At 42.6% G+C, this 10,832-nt stretch overlaps 2 protein-coding genes across 3 annotated transcripts; one reads left to right on the top strand and one right to left on the bottom strand.

Annotated features, from left to right (window-relative positions):
• Positions 1 to 76: 76 nt before the first annotated feature.
• arsk (arylsulfatase family, member K) lies at positions 77 to 3,107 on the bottom strand. 2 transcript variants are annotated; one of them, XM_014012527.1, is made up of 8 exons: positions 2,869 to 3,107; positions 2,565 to 2,694; positions 2,327 to 2,486; positions 1,825 to 2,107; positions 1,553 to 1,724; positions 856 to 1,080; positions 552 to 767; positions 77 to 462 (listed from the first exon to the last, which is right to left on the bottom strand). In XM_014012527.1, the coding sequence occupies exons 1-8, from the start codon at positions 2,971 to 2,973 to the stop codon at positions 185 to 187; spliced, it is 1,569 nt and encodes a 522-aa protein (XP_013867981.1). In that variant the 5' UTR covers positions 2,974 to 3,107; the 3' UTR covers positions 77 to 184. The 2 variants fall into 2 exon arrangements, with proteins under 2 accessions (XP_013867981.1, XP_013867982.1); XM_014012528.1 differs by lacking the exon at positions 2,869 to 3,107 and having other exon boundaries at positions 2,319 to 2,486; positions 2,565 to 2,656.
• A 1,940-nt stretch (positions 3,108 to 5,047) lies between these two features.
• Positions 5,048 to 10,612, top strand: arrdc3a (arrestin domain containing 3a). Its single transcript, XM_014012529.1, has 8 exons — positions 5,048 to 5,543; positions 7,159 to 7,240; positions 7,343 to 7,490; positions 7,627 to 7,729; positions 7,886 to 8,142; positions 8,670 to 8,826; positions 8,918 to 9,060; positions 9,182 to 10,612. Exons 1-8 carry the CDS (start codon positions 5,264 to 5,266, stop codon positions 9,248 to 9,250), a joined length of 1,239 nt encoding a protein of 412 aa, XP_013867983.1. The 5' UTR covers positions 5,048 to 5,263; the 3' UTR covers positions 9,251 to 10,612.
• Positions 10,613 to 10,832: the final 220 nt, after the last annotated feature.

Raw genomic sequence — 10,832 nt, forward strand, 5'->3', positions numbered from 1 at the left:
CACACACACACACACACACACACACACACACACACACACACACACACACACTGATAAGCAGATCCGCCACAGTCAGTTTCAATATTTTCCCAAAACACTGTATTTTTAGAATGTGCAAATCAAACAACAGCTCTCTCATTTATAATGTTAGTTTTTTTTTTAAGTAAAAATGAACAACTTAAAGTCAGCCGTCTGAGTCACTCAGCCACTCGTCAATGGCTCTCTCGTTGGCGAACACATCCTTCTGCCAATCCATGTGCCATCTGAGGTTAGCAATGACCTGGCTATAGTTACTCCCCAAACTGTCCCGCCACGCAGAAAATGCTTCTTTATTGTAAAGATGAACAGCTTTGGACACTTCGGGGTAGTCCACAATGTCGCGCAACAGCTTGTCCAGATGAGCCTGCACATCTGGGAATTTGAAAACCACATTATAAAGTTCATCCTTGTCCAGAGCGAGGTCTAAAAGAGAGGAACAAAGAACAGGCATGAAATCTTTTTTGTTTTATTTTCCCCTTATTCGTATAGTGCGTTTGAATTATAACACTCACTAAAAAGTTGTGGGGGAACACTGAGACCATCTGAATAGGTGATATATTTCCAGTGGCCAACTCGAAGCATATATGTAGAGGCATTTGCATTACAGCCATGATATTCACTCAGCACCCAGTCAGAATGTGACTTCTTGGAAAAATCACTGGATGTGGATATCAGAGGCAGGAGGGAATGCCCACTTAGATCAACCGGAGCTGAAATACCAGCGATCTCTGCGAAACGAGCTGAGCTATTGAATCAAATTTAAATGCAAAAACCTTATTCGGCGCTACTTTACCCTAACGTGTATTTTCCTCTTACCTAGCACAGTGGGATAGAGATCGACCAAGGACACAAGCTGGTCGACCTGCAGGCCAGACATCAGCCCGGGCCCCGTGATGAGCAGGGGAACGTGAGAACTGCCTTCAAGCATGGACATCTTGTAGAACTGCCGGTGCTCCATGGCGAGCTCTCCGTGGTCTGCTGTGAAAATGACGACCGTGTTGTTGAGCAGGCCGGTCTCTCTCAGGGCTGAAATCACCTGACCTGGTGAGGCAGAAACAGAGACGGAGATCAACGGTTCAGAGAGCGAAAGTTAAACTGCCAGCAAAATAATTACATTTTAGGAAGTGGGCTGTGTTGTCAATGCTAACTTGGTAACTTGGTCCATGAAAGAAAAGGGTCCTTTAATGACACTCGATAACTTTAAAGTGAATGTCTCATTTGCTTGTGGAGACAAAAGCCGATTTGCTTTGTTTTGCAGAAAAACCTCATTATTCTCAGTAAGGGAGACATGTCATGTTTTTCAAGCCTTCTTTTTTTTACATTTAAATCATCCAGTTTAAAAGTGGAACTTTTGTAACCGATCCCTTTAAGGCATAGATTAAATACTTTTTACTCATACCCCTTTTATTACATTATTAGAAGCGTAGAAAAAAAGTTTACTTTTTAATTTCTTATCCGACAGAGACAACTCACAAGACTTGCCACCATGATCGCACCCTTTCTTTGAACTAACCCAGCATGGCGTCAGCTTCAGCACACATGGCGTAATAAAAGGTTCGAATGCTTTTGACCTCGTCCACTGTGAAAGCACCACTGCAGTTTTTGGTGACGGTAGAGTAGAAGTCAACAGGGTGCATGGCAGACATGGGCAGCCATTTTGGAACCGAGACGAGCTCAGAAGACACCTATATGTGTGTGTGTGGGGGGGAAACAGACACTTTTTAAAAAAAAAAAAGGTAACTTACTTCAGGTAGTTCTGATTAAACATGCAAAATAAGGGTGTACTTTTGTGAGCCAGTACGGTGAGCTGCGGAAGGTGGAACCCCCGGCCGTCGGCCCCAGAGAGCGAGTCTGGTAGGGATGGGGTAAGTTGAGGCCGAGGTACAATGCAAAGGGCTCGTGGGAAACGGCACCGGTCTGGCGGATCCACTGCGTCGCTTCATCTGTGTTTGTCCAGTCTTTCGTCATAACTCTTACAGTCGACATGTTCCCAACAAGCTCAGAAACGGGGCGGCCCTCTTGGCGCAGCAGGAACTGAACCTCCCGTGTCCACGCCTCGACTCGATTACTGCAGCGGAGACACAAAAAGGGGAAACTCAGAGAATCACGCAGGACCACGACTCACGCCACAATGAAGAAGGTCAGATAAACTGTTCATTATTCCTGTTTAATACCTAAATAACGCTCTTTTAAGGACATGGCCATGTTTAAAATTACAGTTAAGCGAACAAAAAATGACTCAGATGAAGATCTGCAACAACGGGTTCAGCTGAACACACCTACTAACCTGAGAGAGTGACCCCCTGAGATATAATCCATCTTGCCCATCATCTTGGTGTGATATCCGTTCCTCTTCAGCAAATCCATCCACGTAGTCGCGTTTGCATCCAAGCATTTGTTGTTGTTCCAAGACTGAGTGAGGTGGACAAAGCGACCGCTCCACATCGCTAAGAAAAAATAACAAGGCAACCATAAAATGTCTCTTGCAAAAGAAAAAAAAAGTGCATTATTTTTAAAGAAACTACCTGCTCTTGAAGGGCAGCAGATGGGTGAGTTTGTGTAGGCATTAACGAAGGTGGACCCAAGCTCCCTGAGATAGTTTATGTACGGGAGTTGGACAACTTTACTGCCAGGATCGAAGGATAATCGGCCATCCTTGTGAAACACAGATACACACATACTAAGTAAACAATAACACAGGGGGGGGGGGGGCATTTTAACACAATTATATCAAGTCATAATCATTAACATAGAAGCTGTCATTCAGATTCAAACAAAGTCACTGCATAAGATGTCAGTCAGTAACAGTGTTCTTTAAATTATACTTACAAATGCATCACTCATCACCATAACAATATTTGGTCTGGAAACATTTTGGCAAGTTCTTTCACCAAAGTTTTGGGACAAGAAAAAGAATACCACCATAAAAACCATTCTTTCTATTCAGCTCAAACTTTTAAATACGTTTCAGTCGTGAAAAAATTAAAAAAAAATGAAGACAGTCTGCAAACATGAGATTCATCGGAGAAGTAAACAGTCTTTAAGCGCTGATTTATGCCGAAACGGGAGGGGCGTGGTTACATTATTTACTTCCTGGTGACGCTTTCAAAATAAGAGTCTTCTTTACCTAAACCGTGGAATTTCATGTTGTTTGTGAAGCGGAAACCCCAGCTGTAAACCTAAATAAACAAATTTATTTTGTTACAAGTTTATTAAAATATAAATTAAATAGTAAATAAAAAGATTAAATAAATTTGGATTTTTTTATTATGCAGTGACTAAAATGATCCTCTAGAGGGCAGCATTAGTCTAGTTATCAATTTCGCTGCATTATCTACAACTGTAAATCATAACGGATTCATTGCAATGTAAAACTGTCTCAAAATGTAAGTATCGTTGAACTGAATGTTAAGAACTTGAGGAATAATGACAAAATATTGCGATACGGTGGAGTACGGTGCAAACGTGACTCCACTGCCTTCGAAACAGCATCAATTCTGAAGGTACGCTTGTGAAAAGTTAGAGATTTTATAAGGTAATTTCCAGGTATATGGTTAAACAATTATAACAACAGGTGTTAATGATTATCCTTTTCATGTGTAGGTTAAAACCAAGTCGTTAACTAAAACATAAACAACTCTGTAGGAGGCTCAAAACAGGGAGAGGGAAAAAAAAAACTTTGCTACCAAGGTGAGGTTGTGGAAGATAGCTTCAGGTCACAGGTCAAATACTGCAGCAAGACTGCACACAGCAACTAGACATAAGGTACAGCTTCTCCCAGGCAAAAAATATCAATGCAGACTCGGGTTACGTGCACTGTTCATACTATTTTAGAAGAACAATGCAGCACTTATTGAGATGCACAAAGAAAACAACAACAGGAATGTTGAAAAAAGCTGATATTTTGCACTAATGAGTCAAAATCGAAAAACATTTAGCTGAAGCAGAATGTAGTTTATTTGCCAATGAGTGCTTATAGGCACTAACAACCTGATTGGCTCTATATTTGTTCTGCAACATGCAAGAAATCATCTTCAGCTTGCAGAAGAACAAGAAGTCCTGGAAGAGATAAGGCCCAAAAGGGTCCTGATCACAACATCACAGAGTGTGTTTAGAATTACAGAAAAAAGGCGAAAGGATCAGAGGCAGCATTATCCCTATAGAATCTGTGGTTAGTTCTAGTTCTATGTAATGTTTGGCAGTTTAGTTCTGTGTGAGCAAGCAGTTTTTTTGAAGACATGCTCACACTGACACTGGAATAGCTTACTGGACATAGTCTATTACTCATAATAATGTAAAAAAAACTCATCTATAATGCCATCATTAGTTGGCTGTTGAAAGCAAGGAACTCCAGTTCTCATGGCATGTCAACAGGTGATGCTGCAGCTCACAGAGGGAAACACTGCCACAGGGGGGCGTTTTCAGCTTCAGAGTTGTTTTTCTCTTGAAACTGGGAGCTCAACACAATGAGAACAGTTATCCTTATATATAAGTGTGGGTTAATCTAATGTTCCAAGAAAAAAAAAGCAAAAACAACAAAAAAAGATAGAACAGTTGATACATAAAAGCATTTTCAGATCGTTTGGACATTGTGTATCTAGGAGTTTTGCGTTGCCTTTGATGCAGGCATCATGCTAAAAAAAATGCATCTCTTTTGTGCATTATCACTGTAGATATGTAAAAGCATTGAGTAAAAGTAATCGTAATTTGTTTGGAAGATGGAGGCCTTAAAAAAAGATCAGAATTTGCACACACTTGAAAAATACAGAAAAATAAAACGATGCTTTATTGCTTCTCTGATTAATTTAAACGCTACAAACTGTCTTACAAGGCCGCATTGCTTCATGCAGTGTCTTTTAGGAGCTTTACCATACTTGTTATGTCTGTATGTGCCACACTGCCTTGTTCCAGAAGGCAGGAAAGGTGGGGGCTGAAAGTCCCCCCTCGGCGCATGCGCACAAGGTTGTTTTTCAGTCAGCCTGTGGTTTAAAGTGAGCTGAGCTCCGGGGGTTTCCTTGTCTTTGACTGAGACCGTCCAGCAGAGAGGCAGATGATAACAGCATCCGCTGCTGGTTATCAGCCTTGTCAGAGCTCAATGAACGACTCAGAAAGAAGCCACTGATCCTGCCTGTTGCTTCTTTTGCAAGGGCAGACAGTGTGTAAAGCTTCTCCATTTTTTTACACCCTTTAAGATCTCTTTTCCGCCATCATCATCATCATCATCATGGTGCTAGGAAAGGTAAAGAGCTTCACCGTGAGCTACGACTGTTTCAATGACAGCAACGTCCCCGTCTTCTCCAGCGGGGACTGCGTCTCAGGGAGGGTGGTGGTCGAAGTCACCGGAGAAATCCGCGTGAAGTCCCTCAAGATCCACGCGAAGGGCTTCGCAAAAGTTCGCTGGACCGAGTCGAGAAACGCTGGCTCCAACACCGCCTACACCCAGAACTACACCGAGGAAGTGGAGTACCTGAACCACAAAGATATTTTAATCGGACACGAAAGAGGTAAGGGCGGTGTGTGTGGTTTTGAGGTTTTTAGCTGAAGTTTTGAGAAACAGGGATGCTGTCCTTCTCTCGCTGGCTGGGGATCAGGTTCACCGAGTGGGATACGGTTTCAAGGCATAGCAACAGAGGTGTAGACACAGATACAAGTTGAAAGTGTCATTTCATTGTATGAGTTGTGGAAATTGTTAAGTTTCACTTAATGACATCGACCGTACACGGCTGCAGAGCTGTACCTTTTTTGATTATTTGTCACTCGAAGGTGTCAGAATGAATGACAGCTGCTTGGGTACCTATCTTGTTTTTTATTGATTTTTCAAGCACAAATGAGAATAAATCTCACTCCGAGACGCTCTGTTATACAGTCAATACTTTCGTCGACGAATGTTTCGCTTTGTTAGGAAATTTCATCGCTAAACAAAAGTCGAAGTTTCCACCTATTGTTCAAAGCGGTTCAATCCTGTTCTGAAAACTGGTCCTTGGAGGGGCGGGGAAAAGAACTGGTCCTCGCAGGTGATTGGTTAAAATGCTTGTGTGTGGCCAATGACATCATTACTCTGCAGAGGGATAGAAAATTCAGCAACTTTATTTTATTGGAAAAAACAACCTGCAGAATGTGAAGATGGAGGTGTTTGTGGGTTAAATCTCGGCGAATTATGTGTAGCTACGTTGACAGTTGATGTAGCTTTGTGTTTTTTGTCTTTGCTTGCTATATGAAAGGCTATTTTAATTGTTGGCAGCTTTGTTAGTGCTCTGTAGCCAGAATATCAGCGGTAAATGAGGTTCGGGCTGCTGTTAATTATGATGGACGTTCATAAAGAGGCTTTCGTGTATATTTAAATTTGGTGAAATGGTTTAAAAAATGGCTTGTAACCTCAGGAAAATGCTATAGTAGGTGGCTTGTGGCTGTCCGTGCAGCAGGCATATCCTATGGCAGTGACTGCGGCGTCGCACAGTGAATACGTAATGCTGAGGAGAGCTGCTCACACCGGTTTAGGCCGGTCTCCTCCTGCTGGAGTCTGCCTTTGACTGACAGCTCCGCACTTGTTTACCACACTGCTGCTGCTAGGTGGAGGCTGTGCTGAGCTGGCAGAAGCAGCACACCCTGTCCCTTAACTTTTAATTTCACCAAATTATCGTTTTAATTTTTAAATAAATACATTTTTACTAGTTTTATTATTATTATTTTACGTTTTTACGCAGTTTATCAGCACCAGTTTGGGAGCAAAATAGATTTGATAAAAACATATTTCTTGCTCATTTATCTTCCACTTCGATCACATTTATTATGGTGCAGGCATATATCTGTTTTGCATCACATATGCTAAAATAAAGTCCCCAGGTACAGGAATCTTTTGTTCTTAATTACCATATCCCCCCGGCTCAGTTTCTGTCTCCTCGAAACCATCAACTCTTTTTAGTTTCCTTTTTAAAAAATATTGTTTGTCTCTCAAATACATTAAATTCTCACAGACGGATTTAATTGTAAACTCCGTTTATTCTCTTTTCTGTCTCCCCCACCCTGTGTTTTTTGATATGACTTACAGATGCCTTCGTAGAGCATTTTATCCAGGTATGGTATACATGTGTTTGGAATATTGTCCTCCTTGTTTTTCAGACGATGACAACTCGGAGGAAGGGCTCACCACGATCCATGCGGGAAGGCATGAGTATGCATTCAGCCTCGAGCTTCCACAGACGTATGTATCCTGATACGAAATCGCACGTTTGCTTTTTTTAGTGCTTATTTTGACTTTTTTTTTTTTTTTTTTTTTTTGCGCTCCTTTTCCTTTCACTTGCAGACCTTTGGCTACCTCTTTCGAAGGAAAGCATGGCAGTGTGCGCTACTGGGTAAAGGCAGAGCTCCACAGGCCATGGCTTCTGCCCATGAAGACCAAGAAAGAATTTACAGTCTTTGAGCACATTGACATCAACACTCCATTATTGTTGGTGAGCACGTCTTTCCATCAGTTTGAAAAGCTCTTGAGTAGCTTAAACACAACTGCCAACCTCTTAATTTTTTTTTTTTAGTCGAGGAAATACATAAAAAGTTAAAAATAATATTTTTGTATTGCCCCTCTTTCAGTCACCACAGGCGGGCACAGCAGACAAGACGCTTTGCTGTTGGTTCTGCACCTCAGGTCCTATTTCCCTAAGTGCCAAAATTGAAAGGAAAGGATACACCCCAGGTGAGTATTGATACACATCCGCTTGCCGGATAAGTCAATAAAATCGTCACATCCAGCAGGATACTCCTCATTACTGATTAGACATAAACATAATCAATACTCTTATCACTGGAGTGAAACATTAACTTCCCTCTGTTTTTCTTTTTTACCGTGTAGGCGAGTCTATCCAGATATTTGCTGAGATTGAGAACTGCTCCTCCCGCATGGTGGTGCCAAAGGCAGCCATCTACCAGACACAGACCTTCTATGCCAAAGGGAAGATGAAGGAGGTCAAGCAGCTGGTGGCCAACCTGCGGGGAGAGTCCCTGTCTTCCGGCAAAACGGAGACCTGGAACGGCAAGATGCTGAAGATCCCACCTGTGTCCCCCTCCATCCTGGACTGCAGCATCATCAGAGTGGAGTACTCGCTCATGGTGAGCTGTCGTCTGCTAATGTTTGATCCGCTCTCTCTTTCTCTCGCACAGAACATTTAGGTCAAACGTTTTGTTTGTATTTGCTGATATGTTACTGGTGGTCAAATACAAACAGTTCTCTCTAATTTTACTGTGCTGCTATCTGCACTGAATCAGTATTTCCTAGTAAGCCAGTACCTGCCCTAGTAAGGGTGACTCAGCTCACACAGCCTAAACTAGACCTTGGATTGTTCCCGGTGTTATCTCTGCTTGCTGCTAAGAGCATTAGCCCGGGGTATTGGTAGCAACACCTGCCCTGGGGGAGCTTATAACCTCTTTACCCTCTGAACAGACAGACTTTAAACCAGGGCTCTGTCCTGTGTAAGCAGCTGGTCGTAAGAAACTGACCCATATGACAAACATAACCTGTAGAATGTCACGCACAAACCTAAAACCTTTTCTTCTTCGTTGCACGTTAACAGATTCATTATAACCCTGAACAATCAGCAAGCTCTAAACAGCTGTTGTATCTTATTGTCTGTGTTCAGGTATACGTAGACATACCAGGGGCGATAAACCTGTCCCTGAACCTGCCCCTTGTCATCGGAACCATTCCTCTCCACCCGTTCGGTTCCCGTACCTCAAGCGTCAGCAGCCAGTGCAGCATGAGCTGGCTGGGCATGGGTCTGCCAGAGAGGCCTGAAGGTAGTCCCGACCAAAATAAAAGTGTTTTTAAATTTAATAAATTGTGGGGTTTTATTGTTCCAGGAGTGCTAACATATTCTGTCACTTGCAGCTCCTCCAAGCTATGCAGAAATCGTGACGGAAGAGCAGAGACAGAACCGCCTAGATGTTCCCGCAGTCCGCGAGGAGATGGAGGGTCCCCTCTTTGCCTATATTCACGAGTTCCGCTTCCAGCCCCCTCCTCTGTATTCTGAGGTAAACCTTCATAAAGAGTAGTAGTAGTAGTAGTAGTAGTAGTAGTAGTAGTTTTTCCCTTTCATCTGGGGAAAAAAATAATTAACCATGATTTTTATTTTTTTTTTTTCTCCTGCTCTAGATCGATCCTAACCCCGATCATGCCAGCCGCACAGAGGCTCACAGGCTCGACTCCTGTCCATCACGCTGAGGTGATCCCTAAAATCACCCCTACGGATTTTGGGGTGCCTCAAGGAACTTGCTTGTGTGACTGAGCTTTAAACATTTTGTCAGTTAAAAGCATCGACTCAATGCTGTTGACATCATGAGAAAAGCCTCGCATCCAACCAACAAAAAACTTAACCTGAAGTTGAGTTGAACTGGACAAATCTGCTCTTTCCTTCCCTCAGTAAGAGAAACAGGAATCTGTAGTTTGCGGGTATCGCTCTCTTCCTGTGTCAGTCAGCCTTCTGAGGAGTGTTCAGTCTGTACGGTGGGGAGGGGCACTCCCCACCCCCACTCTAGCAGCAAGAGCCTTGGTGATGGTGTGACTGAAGAAAAGGATTCGCCAAGGCTCAGCCTGCCAAGCTCCTCTTCAGCCTTGATTCTTCTGAACTTGTGGCACATTAAGGACATGGCTCCTGCCCAAAACAAAAAAAAAAAAAGAAGAAAAAACGAAAGCAGGACTAATCATGTCCAAACTTCAGCTGAATCACTTAAAAATGGAATGAAGAGAGAAAGGTAACGGTGTTGTAACCACATTAGTCTGTGTGAATGAAAGCTTTCAGCAGCAGTTAACAACAGAGCAAAGACTAGGTCCTTCTGCCTCGTGGGATTTTGTTTTGCACATTTTTTTTTTTTTTTTTACTTGAGTTGCGTGGCTCTGTTTAATGGTTCCAAGTCACTTATTTTATTTTTTTTAAGTTTCCGCTTCGCGACGCACCAGACTGCGAATAGTTACACTGCAGGCTTAACTTTTGACACTAGAGCAATGATTCGAAAAGGATTTGATTTTTGACAAACAAAAGACTGAAAAGTGAGAAATGCACTGAATTTGTTTGAAGCCGTTTTAGTTTCTTTTTTGTTGTCAGTACACGGTTTCGAAAGGCCAGCCTGGGGTTTTATTACAACCGCTGCACACCATCTCCAGGTGGAAGCTCTTTGCCTCCTAAGCTTGGATCAAAGCGTGGCCTCCCTCCTCTTGTGCTGTGTAGTTCGCTTATTTTGTCCTCGTGTTTGGCTCCAGTCATCAAACAGCTTTTTAGCTAGATTTTGTTTGGAGCTTGCCCTGGATTCGGACGAGGAGGACTGCAGTCCTGCTTTTGCCACTCAGACTGTAAATGACAGAAAAATGTTGGCGCATGTGCAACACATTTTGAAGTCACCCTCAAGGCCTGCAGTCCTTCTAGTCCGAGTTTCAGAGCAAGCCAAGCTTGTGTAACTGCCCAAAGCACTGTCTCAGGTGGTTTTCTCACTTGCCAAGCGTTTGGAGAAAAAAAAAATTGTGGATTTTTTTTTTATTGCACTGTTAAAAGTAATTTCTTCTTAATAAAAATCTACATTAGTGAGAAAACAGAAATGCAGGTAAGCAAGGCAGCTTTTTGAGATGAATCACATTCCCTTTTTGTCCTACTTCACTTGCCTTCTGCATCCATTTAGGCAGACTCTACCAGACCAGTGAAACCACATTGCTAGTCATAAAAACATGAGAAAAGGAAACTTGGAAAAGAGAAATGACTGCTTTCTGTGATTAAAACGAAAAAGCAAACCCAGCAGAAATAAAAAGCTGGAGA

This window comes from Austrofundulus limnaeus, unplaced genomic scaffold, assembly GCF_001266775.1.
Source record: "Austrofundulus limnaeus strain Quisiro unplaced genomic scaffold, Austrofundulus_limnaeus-1.0 Scaffold92, whole genome shotgun sequence".
Classification (NCBI taxonomy): Eukaryota; Metazoa; Chordata; class Actinopteri; order Cyprinodontiformes; family Rivulidae; genus Austrofundulus; species Austrofundulus limnaeus.